This window comes from Malus domestica, chromosome 11, assembly GCF_042453785.1.
Source record: "Malus domestica chromosome 11, GDT2T_hap1".
NCBI classification, from domain to species: Eukaryota; Viridiplantae; Streptophyta; class Magnoliopsida; order Rosales; family Rosaceae; genus Malus; species Malus domestica.
The window spans coordinates 12,377,469-12,392,331 of NC_091671.1; the positions used below are offsets into that span (position 1 = coordinate 12,377,469).

Sequence of the window (14,863 nt, forward strand, 5' to 3'; positions counted from 1 at the left end):
TAAAGGAAAACTAATGAAAAAATTTTGAAAATTTTGAGTTTTAACGATAAAGACAAAATAAAGGGTAAAGTGAATAGTATTAGAATTGACTTTTTAGTGTAAAAATATGATTTTTTGTTAAAGGAAATAGTACCGGAAACTTTTCGTTAAAGTTCCCTATAATTAATTGGATGATCTTGGTCTACTAAAATTTAATCTTCATGTTGTCAAAACAAATTTTGAATTTAAATTTCATAGATGACAATTAATTTAAAAAATTGTTATTGACACTCATAAAATCTTATTTTGCACTCTAAATTTTCTATAATTAACACTTGTAAGGAGTGTAGAATGAGATTTTTTGAAGTGCTAATAACAGTTTCCTTAATTTATTGGCACTTAAATTTTTATTTGGTTAGAAACTTAACTTTTATTTGGTTAGAAAACATTTCTAAGTTCAAAAATTATGAATGACAGTTATCAAAGTTAGTCTTAATTGAAGGTATTGAAGATAAGTGCACAAAAAATAAAAGTATTTATAACCGTAATGATAATGTGAATGAGCCACTAGAATATGTACATGTGGAATATGAGAATTTCATGTACACCATGTACAAAATAAAGTTAAGTTTCAAAAAATGTACAAAACAAAGTTAAGAGTTTTTGGAAAAACAAACAAATCATGTAACATCATCACAAGTTAATAACCTTACCAAGATCATCACAACCTTAATTGAAGGCATTGAAGATAAGTGTACGAAAAATAAAAGTATTTATAACCTTAGTGATATTGTGAATGAGCCACTAGAACATGTACACACAGAATATGAGAATTTCATGTACACCATGTACAAAATAAAGTTAAGTTTCAAAAAATGTACAAAACAAAGTTAAGAGTTTTCGGAAAAACAAACAAATCATGTAACATCATCACAAGTCAATAACCTTACCAAGATCATCACAACCACCACACCGACTAGTATCATTGCTATGACCATCACCATCTTACAAAAGTCATCATATTTACCACACATTGTCATCATATCATCATTGTTGAACATCTTCGTTTCCTCCACCACTGCCACCGGCAGGACTGCCGCCGCCGCCACCATCCACTATCATTGCCACCACCACCACCCGAATAACCTTTTCCACGACTCACACCCGACTCCCATTGCAATCGTTGTCACCACTACCCCACTCACAAAACGCATATTTCCTGTTTTTTTCATTTTCAACTCACTTTTCAAAAACTACCAGACAGTATTCTCAAACTTTTAAAATGCAAAATTGTGGTTGTCATTTTCGTTTACCAAAACAATTCTTACAACACAAATTAAAAAATATTACCACCATAGATGCCCTTTATGTACTCATTTATGGGCAGAAAAGGAGTTGTGAAAGGCGAGGTGTAATAATTGGAGGTGGATTGTCTACCGTCCCATTTCCATACTCTTCATATCCCCTCTTGTTTATGTGGTTACGGTTAAGCCACGTCAACATTTTATATTGAGTTTTTTTTATAAAAATAATAAAACAAAAAGTAATAGAAATATAAAATGTTGACGTGGCTTAACCGTGACCACACAAAACAGGAGGGGATGAGAAAAGTATGGAAATGGGAGGGCAGACAATCCACCTCCGTTATAATTAGCACTACTTTGCGTAGAAGCTCTTTTACCCTACTGATTTGGTATTTTAAAAGTTTCATGATAACATCAATTGCTTTTCGAATTCTATGCAAATCATCTCAAACGGTAGACAAGAAACATTTGATAATATGAAGAAACCAAACGAAAAATGAATCGATGAACGAGCACCAATGAGAAATGACATCTTTACAGAGGTGAAATATCAAATCCTAATGATATCTACAGTGCTTGCTACGCCGTGTTCCCAACATCGAATTGAATTGATTGAATAAAAGAATGACCTCTGCCGGTAAGTTTGCAGAGAACAGCCGGCCCTGTTTTATCACTGTTTAACTAAAACAGCCTTCGAGGCATCAAGGTGATTAAGGCGGCAGGTTCCAAGAAGAAACTCCGGAAGCTCCTCTGGCGTGTTTGCCTGAGCAACAAGCATTGGAAGTCAAGCATGAAAATGGAATAAGTTGTCAAGGGAAGTCGATTTTTCTAAATAGTTAAGAGTGCATTTTACGCAACATTATTAACGTGCACATGAATATCTTTACTTCTTTAGATAAGAAACAAACTGATAACATGGATGTTTACCTGTATTAAGAATGCCATCTCAATGACCAGATTGTTTAGGTACCCAAGGACAAGACTAACCACGCCCCTTGCAACGGTGGATGATCCAATGTCGATACCAAGCTGAATGATAGCCAATGATTTCAGAATTAGCATGTATTAGACAAATTTGAACAAACGACATCATTTTGTTACTACAAAATTGATTTGGCCGCATGCAGGCAACAATAATATCAAGAATGCAAGTAACAATTTTTAATCTACTTCAATAATTGTTTCTTCAAGTTTACCTCTACGTAGTTTTTCCCGTGGAAATAATTGATTTCAAGTGCCTGACCAATGAGGCACGCTTTCTTTCCCACACTCTGCTTAACAATCCATGAACCCTGAGGAAAGAAGTAACAGTTAAAATTTAATTGATCTTAGTTAGACGGAGAGAGAAAGGTTAAATAGAATTAAACTTAGTTAGAGATCAAAATACTTGAACAACACCAGTAAAAGATGCATTTTCTTTTCAGGTAAATGGTGTTTTGTATTTTGTGTACATTTTCAACAAGATGATGGGAGAAGACCGAGTATGCCATGCCAACTGGATTACAGCAATCATTGCATGTACCAACCTTAGATATGTATGGTATCAGCTTAAACCTTGAATTTCTATATGCGTCATCCCCCTTGATAAAACTCTCTAGTAAGGGTGTATCTTCAACTGGAGAATTCATCATATAGTATAGTGCCAGGCTATATGTAGTTGAACCTGGGACCTGAGTCAAAACAGATAATTTCGTAAATATTGATAGGTGACAGGCAATAACATGCAAATAGTAATAATAGGAAAAAAAAAAAATCAAATAAGACGGAATTTACCTGAATGTTCACAATGAAGAAGAATTCTCCCCTACCCTGTGTCGCATATTTCTGCAGAAACACAAGATTGTAAAAAGTGTGTAAATTACATTCGTCCTTTTCTTAATTCTATGTTTTCAGTCAACCCTATATGTGATAACTGGCTAGGAAAAATCTTAGCAATAAAAGAAAAAACCACAAATCCTCGGTTAAATAATGACCTGAACAATGCTCCCTGGGCGACCTCCAAGATCATCTTCACGCTTGTCAGATTTTAGCCAGTCTGCAGCTACCATTTGCATCAACGTGCCCTTAGCCTTGACCTGAACAAGAGAAAGCAATGAAAGATAAGACAAGGACTAGAAACGCGGGTTAAAACTCCAACTGCCAACTGACGTATCAGCAACATTCAAGAGGTAAAAGAAAAAGAACATTTAAAGAGCCCCGGATTAGAAATTCCTATAAACTACAGTTGGAAACTATTATTATGAAAACTTTACGCTTATTAACACCATGGTTACTAAATGAAACTGATATTGAAAGAAATTTCACAACCGACACCTAAAATTCATTGATCATAAAGCAACACATAAATCAGCATACCAAGAACATGCAACCCAAATCAGCATTCAAAGGATATACAACCTCAAAGCTCAACTGCAAACCATTTGGCAATTGGTATGATGACCATATTGTAAAACGTGAGCAATTTTTTCCAAAAAATCATGCTAGACAACATATCTAAGACATTTCTGTCCAAACCTTCTTATGGTCTTCCAGATAACTTTTGCCACGAATTAGAAAAGTAGAAGGATCTGCTGAAGTCCAACTGGAAGCCAAATTACAAGCTGAATCTTTTGGAAGAGTAGACCCATAGTGGCAGGTAATGTCTTCCCTATCCATCTCTTGTAGGTCCACATAACCCCTCTTCTGAACTGCAGCACACAATCACACAGAAAACTAAATCAAGAAAGGCGATATACAAAGGCATAAAATGTTAAGACAAAAATATTAAACACCATAATAACCTGCAAGATCATGCAATCTTTTCACAAAACCAGCAGCAGTTGACAACTTGGGATGATGTATATTCTGCAAGGTGCAATCAGAGCCAAGTTAGAAACTCCTCGAATACGAAATAATTGTTGGTCCACATCCTAACCGCTTAAGCAAACTACCAAGCTTATCAAGGTACGAAAGCAGAAGATCCTGAGCCAAAATCCCTGCTACTGCAACCTCCTAATATAAGTTGTATAACTTATATTCCACATGTTGGGCTCTAAAGGTTGAAGACCCACATGTGAAGAGCATAGTAGAATACGAAATAACCAACAATATAGATACAAGCACTAGTGTGGAACTTTAGAAGGTAAAAAGACATGAGAATAAGCTACAATTACATGTAACTAAGCAGGTCAAGATTTCTATAACAAGTTATGAGCAGTGCAAGACATAGTGGACTGAACTATGGAAGACTATATACAGAGGTCAACATGATGATGTTTTGGACCCAAAATAAGTCCAGCGAAGCTAAAATTTTACGAAAATTGCATACATGAGAGGGAGAGAGAACATTGGTGGCAACACACAAGAACCACCCAGTAACCACGTAAAAGTAAAGGAGCATAAAAGTGGAATGACTGTCTAAATGTCACAAATTTATGCCCACATCGTTTACCTGTGAGTGCATTTCTGAGCCAAAATCAGGAATCCATTCAGTTTCTGATTGATCACTGGATGGTGGTTCTGGCACATCAAAGAATTCATCAGAAGCATCATTCAAGCTAACAAGACTAGCATGTTCGGAAGGTGCTTTTTCTACTTCTTCAGCTAATTTTTCCTTCGTCCTCCCATCCCCAGTCACTGTTGGAGCATCAGCCTCACCATCCCCTTCATTCTGTTGCAAACTAAAGTTTCTCCTTAGCTCTCCCAATGAAAATTCTGAGGAAGAATAGTTTCCTTGTGTTCTGAAAAACTCCCGTAGTGCTACAAATAAATTTATTCTTTCGATTCAATAAGTAGACCTCAAAATAATGTAAACAATGAAGAGGTTTGTATATATATATAAAGCTCTATCAATCAAGAGTACATAAATACCAGCAACTCTCCCTAGCATTTTGATGGTCATAGATCGGGCTGAAGAGCTTTGTAGATAAGATTTCCAGAATTTCCAATCAATAGCAAGCATGTGCTTCACAACTGATTGTTTCCTTTGGTTCACAGGGGTTATAACATATCCTCCACCTGGAGAGAGTGGTAAATGTCTCAAAATCTTTCCATTATTAACTTTCAAATTATGCACCTCCAGCCAAAAAGATCCACTAAGCAATAACCACTAGAACTCACAATAAAATCTTGAACAGGCAGTTGTACAAATTAAATTTAAACTTAAAACAGGAAGTAGAAGGAGAATATAGTTTTATCAACTCTGGAGGTATCACAACCATAAAAGTTGTACCTATCCACACTAATATGCACCAACGTTATAATACTACCATGTTGACGCTGTATCAAGTTCAACACATGCACATACTCTTGTACGCAAGTGCACACACACACATGCAAATTCGTTGAAGGAATGAATACCCCAATGCTTCTCACTCATATTATTAAATGTCCAAGCTCCGGACAACTATCCTATATTAAACACTTGTAAAGTCTAGGAGATTTATAAATATGTAAAATCTAAGCATACATTACTTTTAAGGCAGGCACGGACGTAGCCTTTCTGCGGTGGACACCTCTTATGAAACACAGAATGGTAGAGAATAACTGTGAAAGAAGACACCAAAGGAAGCTAATTTCGGTATCAATATACTTTTAAATGTAAATGCAAAAGAGAAAACAAAAAAACAAAAAACAAAACAAAACCACCATTTCAATACTACCATATGTCCCATCATCTTCCCTTCTCCAATAACGCCGCAACAATAGATCTCTTCGCTTCATTCCCCTGCAATATATGAAATGTTGATTTTATAACTATAAAAAGAAACACTTACACAACTGCTTCAGAACATAATTCAAAATCATTGTAGGCCAGGGGCCTGACCATGGTAACCAATCGCTGTATAACTGCTTGTGAATGATATCCGTATGACCATCAAGGTGTTCAACCACATTTCCCTTGTAGAAACAGAAGTCCCATCTACAACATGGTTTATCATTGTTAATTTCAATTACAAAAATGCTTCATATAAGGCAATTTGGATAAGAAATTAATGGATACATGTATAATACAGATATGGTCAAGAGGAGCAAATACAAAGACAAAAGGCAGACCACTCACTACATCATATAGGTTACCGCTTCAACGTTCAAATGAAACCACTGGTAATATAAAGGCTAAGGAGTTATGATGGAGATCATGATGTAAGCCTAGACAATTTGTACACAAAGGCACAAGGTGTGGTTTATGCCTCCGCGTTTCTAACAATGTATAGGGGGGTGGGTGGTCTAAAGTGTTTTAACATAATGTTTGACTTTATTAAAGTATTTTGAGCTTCCATATTGGATTTGTTTTGGAGCTTCCATTTTCGGATTTGTGCAGCATCATTGCCATTGTGTTGGACACTTTTTTGAGCATGAAAATTTCAAACAATTATAGTTTCAGTTTTAGATTAGTTTTTCTCATCTTTTGTTTCCACTGTCTACATAAAGTTCTCAACAAACTTACTCTGATCTTGAGGGACCAAGGGACATAAGTGTCTGGAAAATGCCTTCTGATGTTCCATCAACAACACCCACAGCCATTATGGCAGGATGATCGTCCCACTGCTCATGGTAGGAACATGATCAATAGAACGAATCTTTCATACAACCAAGTAGTGAATATTAAACCTACCAACCTTCCCATGAGAATCCCTATCTTTTGCTTCTTTAAATAGTCGTAGACCTGTATTACAGTAACAAAGTTCAGCATGCAGATTCACTACTTCAAAATGCAGAGAGGAGAATAAACAAAGTTCAGCACACAGTTTCACTACTTCAAAATGTACAGAGGAGAATAACTCTTACCATTCTGACACCCGAAAATTGTCCAAGGTGAAGGAGCAATTACATCGGATGTCACAGCATCGGTTTGTGCAGAAGAACAAAGGCTCCAGTCTATAGAATTAATGCGACTTCTACTACTAGATCCACCTAGTCTGCGTGCATGAATACTTTAAAAGTACCCAGAAAAAAAAAAATGAAGAATCATATCAGAGCCACAAAGATTAACCATAGCCCACAACCGGTTTACCAAAGCCGCCAAGCATAGTTAAACAAAGTTACTTCCAAATGAAAAAACTCACACCAATGTTCATGATGAGGTGAACAAGAAAACTAAAAAAGAGCAGTAGATAACAAAATATCACACCTAAAGGACTGCCATATGCTATTGGAACCATGCAAAATATTATCGTTTAGATCTGGACCACCCTGCATACGTGCATAGACATTAGACTCATATTTAGCATAATCATCTACAGTAAATTACAAATACTGAGGATTTGAAAGTTAAGACCTGTAAAGCGATCTCTTGAAAGGAATGAATCCACCTTGCTGCTTCTTCTGGACTGCTTGCTCCCAACTACGAAATTAAAGTTTTTCAATATTTTGACATTAATTTGTAAGAGAAACAATTGGTTGAGGATAGTTACCATACCTTAAGTTGATCATTGTGATTTGACATATTATACAGTGTAAAAATGAAGAATACCTATAAGTCGTACAAACAGGTGTTATATGCATATATCACTGTCGCTAAAATAATCAAGAAATATGAACACAATGCTAAAGTAGGAGAGTCTGTAAGACTCGTACTTTTCTTTGAATGCTCTCACGTCCATTGTCTGTCACTCGAATGCAAGAGTCTATGATAGCGCTTCTTACAGGATCCTGATACACACAACAGGTGGGAAAATATCAAGGCTCTTTTTTTACTTATGCCTACCTAATAATGTTGTAAAATCTATATCACAAAAGGACAGAAACACAGTTTTCACTCAAACTGTCTCTAGGCCAAATTATAACTCAAGCGCTCCTCATTCAGTTTGTGTTAATATAAAAATAAGCAGAAGCACAAATAATTCATTTTTTCTTGAGTTAATGATGGACATAATCCTAAAAACAACAAATGATATATACCAATTGAAAAATTCAAAAAGCTCTTTAAATGAAAAGGACAGTAGAAAAACATAATACATAATTCTCCGCACAAACTTCTAAAAGTAGGATTCAAACGGCCAAATTCCAACAAAGGCATTACCAACTTCTGCAAGCCATGGGTGTACGAAAAAGCGTGTACAAGGAAAGACAAAAGAAAAGGCAACTGAGCCCACAAAAGTATCAAATTACGTAATGAGTTCTTGCAAAATTCTATCAATTTTTTCCTTCTCACTTCTTGATTTTCAGTCAAGTTTTCACAGCAAGATTATTTCCTTGTAACTCAAAATATAACTTGTCTAGTTTTTCCAAATGTATTAACATTTTCAAGGGGAGATTTATATGTTCTTTGGAAGTGGAGCTAAATGGAAACTCTAATAATCCCTATCGCACTTACTGTTTGAAGCCCTCCATAGATGTAGTTGCATTCTAACACTCTTCAAGTATCTCGTATGCTTATCCAAAGTAGTTATCAATATGTTACAGACTTTAAACATATAGGTATATTCACAAGCATATATACATTTTTAAATGTAATATATGAACAATGACAAATAGATATGAAGTTTTCACATAATCAACCGCATAGTGATCCCTGAAAATTAAAGGGAAAAAAACAGATCATTCTACAATAAAAGTCAGTATGATCGATGCATAATTTTGATTGCTCCATCAACGGCTTTCAAACAACACATTCCAGCCAATAACGACCAAAACTCGGAAACCACTCTGTTAATACAATGCTAACTAAAAACCCAAAAAGTCACCAATTACTTGAAAACTTGCAGATAAATTTCATTAGCTTTAACTCTTCCTGGTCATTTATTTTTCTAGAAAGGCAAAGAAAGGGAGGAGCAAGAACCTCATTGTTCGAAACGGGAACTGATTTGAAGCTTTTGAGAGAGTGGCCTTCAAGAACAAAGTAGCGTTTGCGGGAGTACTGTAGCCCAATCCGATTCGAACGAACGAGATAAAGCCATCCCTCCATTCTTTGATCGGTTTGCGACATACCCATTTCGCAGAACCTCGATCCCCGATAAACCCACCTCTCAAATTCGATCACTTTTCAGTATCTCAACATCCATGCAAAATCTTGGGCTCCGTTTGTGTGTGGGTCGGAGTCAGACCCGGTTCGGCTCGTTTAATAGCAGTGGAAAGAGAGATTTGAGTGCGGATGAGATAGCAGAATGGTGATCCTCTGAAGTTCTGAACTCAATCAAGCCATTGAACACAGAGAATCGTGGCGTTCGTCTTTGGAATTGTAGGTGGGATTCTCTCTTTCTCCCTCTTTCTCTCTGTTAAAGCAACTGAATGAGTGCACATATCATATATAAGACAAACACTGCCAGACAAATAATAGTATTAGTACGTGGAATTACTGATTTACCCTTGGATTTGAATGGACTTTGAAAACTTTATTATTATATATTATACAAGAAAATGTGAGATATGAACTTAATTTTTTTTTGTTGTTTGTGTATTTTCCGCGCAAAGGTGGAAAGTTAGTTGTCAATCGAATCTAACTGTTAGACAATCGAATCTGTTAGACAATCCTGAGTTTCGCCGAAACTGTTAGACAATCGAATCTAACTGCGTTGGACCATTGAGTGTGTGATACATTGTTTATAAAGGGGAACTTTAACGAAAAGCACCCGGTACTGTTCACTTTAATGAAAAATCATATTTTTACACTAAAAAGTCAATCCTGGTACTATTCACTTTACTCTTTATTTTGTCCTTATCATTAAAACTCAAAGTTTTCAAGCCATTTTCATTAGTTTTCCTTTGTTTATAATCACAATTTGAATATTATCATATTTTTCTTTGGGGTCTTTTTAATGGTGGAATGTTATGGGGATAAGGGTGTGTATGAATAGTGGGTCGAGATGGGGTGGTCGGAGGTGGTTCTCCTAATTTCCACTTTGTAGGTGGTAGGGGAGGTGGCGATCAAGGGTTGGAGAGGGGTAGAAACTGGTTGAGGTTTAGAGATGGGGTGGCCGAAGTTATCTATTGTTGGGTTTTATTATTTTTCTTTTTAGGGGTAGAAAGAGACTGTTGGGATACATTTGAAATTTCAAGATAAAATATGATAAGTTAGGTGCAGAAAGAGAATAAACGGTTATAAATAAAATTGTTCTTAAACTAATCTTAGCAGTCATAAAAAAAATAAAAAAACCCTCCATGCAGCTAAAAAAATAAGAGAAAAAATCATAGTCTTTAACCCCTGCCTTTGGTGTTGGGGTCGAAGGCAATCTTGCTTAATCTCTTCTTTTTTTTCCCTCTTTGTTTGTAGTTGTAGTCAGTAGAGTAGCGGTTTTGTGGTTGTGATCATGGTCATGATTTGTTCAATCTCACATTCTAGAGCTATGATTGTTGTTCAGATTGAGGCGGCGGTGTGCGCTCGGCAAAGGAAGGAAACTTGACGTTTGTTGGAGAGGACTCATAGCAGGGCGTCTTTGCTAGGAATTGAAAAATCATCATAAATTGGTGCGGTTTTTTTCCTTGTGGAGCCTCTGCCTTATTTCTCAGGAGTGCAATATTTTAGTCCTCGTGACTAGGATTTAGGGTTTAAGACTTATAGTTCTCCATGATTCAAGAATCGTATTGTTTGTTTGATGTGATTGTAATTGTAGGGTTGTGATTAGACCTGTCATTCGTGTGTGTGTTTTCCGTGTTCATGTCGTTTTCGTGACATACCCAATATCTTAATAGGTTGTGTCGTGTAACAATAGTTAAAGTAAACGGGTAATATGACCGACCCAAAATTGATCCGTTAATATTATCAAGTAATATGACCTGACCCGTTACCCATTAAATAAAATATATTTTAAATCAATAAATAATGAAAATGAAAAACATAATTTGACAAAAAAAAGGAAAATATAATACTAAATTAGTACATGCATATCACATTGTCACATAAATACTACTTTCAAAACATAAAACTGTCCGTAGAAAATAAAAAAGACATTTGTTTTTCAAGTATTACATACCCCAAAATAAGGGTCTAATGAAAAAACATTAGTACATTACTACAAAATACCAAATGTTCAAGGATAGGCAAAATGAAAGGAGTTGCGTTTCAAGGTTGAGGGTGCAATCACGAGCTTTTATACATGTTTTCACATTTTTCAGACTTGTACATTAATGATTATGAATTTTATTTATTTTGAACTCCCTTAAAAATACTATTCATGAGGGTTTGTATTACCCATCCTCAAAGCGTTCAAGATGCGAACACGAGCATTTGCCTATTTTTTCACATTTGTAAATTAATTATTATAATTTTTAAATGTGTTTGATATTTTTAAATTACTTGATATTTTTATTTTAATGTTTTTTATAATTTTTTAATCTTACTATCACATCCCGCCAGGGTCCCCACCACATCCCGAGCTCAACTCCATCATAACACGATATTGTCCACTTTGGGCCTTGACCACGCCCTCACGATTTTGTTTCTGGGAAATCACACGAGAACTTCTCAGTGAGTCACCCATCATGGGATTGCTCTCGCACAAACTCGCTTAACTTTGGAGTTTCGACGGAACCCGAAGCCAATGAGCTCCCAAAAAGCCTCATGCTAGGTAGAGATGAGAATATACATATAAGGCTTAGAGGATCCACTCCCATGGGCGATGTAAGATGTTACAATCCACCCCCTTAGGGCCCCGACGTCCTCGTCGGCACACTTTTGACCATGGATTGGCTCTGATACCAAATTGTCATATCCTGCCCTGGCCCCCACCACATCCCTGGTTCAACTCCATCGTAACACGATATTGTCCGCTTTGGGCCCCGACCACGCCCTCACGGTTTTGTTTATGGAAACTCACACGAGAACTTCCTAGTGGGACCCATCTTGGGATTACTCTTGCGTAAACTCGCTTAACTTCGGAGTTCTGACGGAATCCAAAGCCGGTGAGCTCCCAAAAGGCCTCGTGCTAGGTAGAGATAAGAATATACATATAAGGCTTAGAGGATCCACTCCCTTGGGCGATGTGGGATGTTACATTTACTCTTTGCTATAATATACAATAAAAATAAATAAAACTTAATTTTTTTAAATTTATATAGAATAATAATATAATAATACATATTTAATATTCAATGTATCATATACACTATGACAATTGTATCTACTAGTAAGTTTTTTGTAGTAGTCTAAATATTTGAAATCATCAAATTAACATTTTTCTTAACGTGTCGAAACGTGTTATTTGCATGTCACCCTCATGTAAACTTGTTAAGGACCCGTTATTAACCAGTTCTTATCGTGTGACCCGATAAGGACCCGATTAGTGATCGTATCGACCCAAAATCTGTTATTTTCATGTCGTTTACATGTCATGTTAACGAATCGTGTAAGAAATTACCAGGTCTAGTTGTGATGTTCTTTTGATGTGTAAGCTCTTAAGTTGTCTTAAGAGACGCGTTTAACATGTCTGTCGTATGTATATTTTTACAATTTTAAAAAATTTTCTTTCACTCAAAAAAATGTTTTGAAACTAAGCTATTGGCAATTTTACATTAAAAGATATGTTTGAAAGATTACAAATCTTCCAACGAAAACAAGATGAATACAAATCCAAACTGTCACATCCTGACCCAGGCTCCACCACATCCCGGGCTCAACTCCGCCGTAACACGATATTGTTCGTTTTGGGCCCCGACCACGCCCTCACGGTTTTGTTTCTGGTAACTTACATGAGAACTTCCCAGTAGGTCACCCATCCTGGGAATGCTCTCGCGCGAACTAACTTAACTTCGGAGTTCCGATGGAACCCGAAACCAGTGAGTTCCCAAAAGGCATCGTGCTAGGTAGAAATGAGAATATACATATAAAACTTACATGATCCACTCCCCTGTGCGATGTGAGATGTTACAATCCACCCCCCTTAGGGGCTCGACGTCTTCATCGGCACACTTCCGACCAGGGATTGGCTCTGATACCAAATTGTCACATCCCGGCCCGGGCCCCCACCACATCCCGGGCTCAACTCCACCGTAGCACGATATTATCCGCTTTGGGCCTCGACCACGCCCTCACGGTTTTGTTTCTAGAGACTCACACGAGAACTTCCCAGTGGGTCACCCATCCTGGGAATGCTCTCCCGCGAACTCGCTTAACTTCGGAGTTCTGATGGAACCCGAAGCCAGTGAGTTTCCAAAAAGCCTCATGCTAGATAGAGATGAGAATATACATATAGAGCTTACATGATCCACTCTCCCGGACGATGTGGGATGTTACACAAACTATCAAGGGTTTTAGGCTTATTAAAATCTTTCTTAGGCCTAACCTCATAAAAAGAAGTATAAGGCTAATTAAATCATCCAAAAAAAAAGTTTTAGGCTTAAATTTACGTTATTGGCTATGCAATGGCGGTGTCAAGAATTATTTGGTGTGTGAGATAAGCTAAAATTGTTACTATGAAATCAAATGCTCAATTTTTTTGTTGCCTACATAAAGTTATATAATAGTGAATCTAAAAGTAATAATTTGAAGTAAGAAATTTGTAGTCTGTTTTCTAAGTTTCAAGCCATCAAAATATTCAAGTGAATAAAATAAGGAAGTGTGTGTGGTATAGAAGTTTTAATTTATTACTACTAAATTCTAATATTGGTTAAAGTGATATGTTTATTTAACATTATTAACTTTTATTTTCCCGAAAAGCAACCCTAAGGTTTAGACTTTTAATTTGTTAGGCGGGTTGTAACAATTAAAAATCATAAAACCACCCAACTAATTAATATTTTTAAGTTTCAAAGAACTAAAACTTTCCCTATGCTGTAACCAACCGAGCCTTGTACTTGGCTCCACCAACGTGTCTATGTGTTTGTGAAGTCCACTTTATCCTACAGGAAGTCATTTTGGCAAATTTGCCTTAAAAGTTTTCATTTTTCACTTTACCCCCACCGTTAAGCACGTCTAATTGTCTGTCCGATGTGTTAACGTGGCAAAAAAAAAAAACCATTGAAAAGTTTGGTCTTTTAACCCACAAAAACCAAATGTGGGAAGAAAAACATGTCAACAATTATTCTCTGTCACGAATGATAAGCATCGCATGTTATAAGTGATGACAAACTTAGCGTCATAGTTAAATAAAAATGACAACTACATAAGCCTCGCATATTTTATAATGTGACAAATAGACAGGTTCTCAAATCAACTATACGTGACGCCTGAACAATTTCGTCATATATAATCACTTGTGAGAGGGAATTTATGATGCCCTTTGGGACGCCTAATTTTTCTCACATTTGTACATACATGATGCATTTTCCCTTTCTGTTGGGAATTTTTTTTTTCACATATTATCTTTGTAGCGTGAGCACTCTAATACTACATTGGGGAATTTTTGCCCACCACCCTCAATAGATGGTGATGCTCACACTCTACTTATTATCGTTATATGAGTTTAAATTTCGAAATATGTGTAGTACATAGGCACATATCTCAAATTTGAACTCATCTAATGATAATAAGTAGGATGATGAACATTACCAACACTTAAAGTTGGGGGTGGGAATTATGTCCCTTATCGTTGGAGGAAAAAGTTGACTACGTATAGATGAATAGTCAAAATACAAGGCTAAATTTTGGGATTTTCCACCCCCCTCTTGGAGATAACCTGAATTTATTGAATGAATTGATTGATGTACAATAGAGATAGAGCTAG

At 36.3% G+C, this 14,863-nt stretch overlaps 1 protein-coding gene across 2 annotated transcripts; it reads right to left on the bottom strand.

The window, feature by feature from the left end:
- Positions 1-1,737: 1,737 nt before the first annotated feature.
- LOC103413057 (protein ENHANCED DISEASE RESISTANCE 2-like) lies at positions 1,738-9,506 on the bottom strand. 2 transcript variants are annotated; one of them, XM_029088547.2, is made up of 21 exons: positions 9,046-9,506; positions 7,842-7,916; positions 7,684-7,737; positions 7,543-7,608; positions 7,396-7,457; positions 7,053-7,198; positions 6,884-6,930; positions 6,712-6,809; positions 6,088-6,183; positions 5,924-5,988; positions 5,736-5,807; positions 5,133-5,279; positions 4,714-5,021; positions 4,064-4,127; positions 3,798-3,970; positions 3,257-3,358; positions 3,057-3,107; positions 2,810-2,953; positions 2,480-2,575; positions 2,211-2,312; positions 1,738-2,046 (listed from the first exon to the last, which is right to left on the bottom strand). In XM_029088547.2, the coding sequence occupies exons 1-21, from the start codon at positions 9,196-9,198 to the stop codon at positions 1,954-1,956; spliced, it is 2,214 nt and encodes a 737-aa protein (XP_028944380.1). In that variant the 5' UTR covers positions 9,199-9,506; the 3' UTR covers positions 1,738-1,953. The 2 variants fall into 2 exon arrangements, with proteins under 2 accessions (XP_028944380.1, XP_028944381.1); XM_029088548.2 differs by lacking the exon at positions 5,736-5,807.
- Between the last annotated feature and the right edge of the window lie 5,357 nt (positions 9,507-14,863).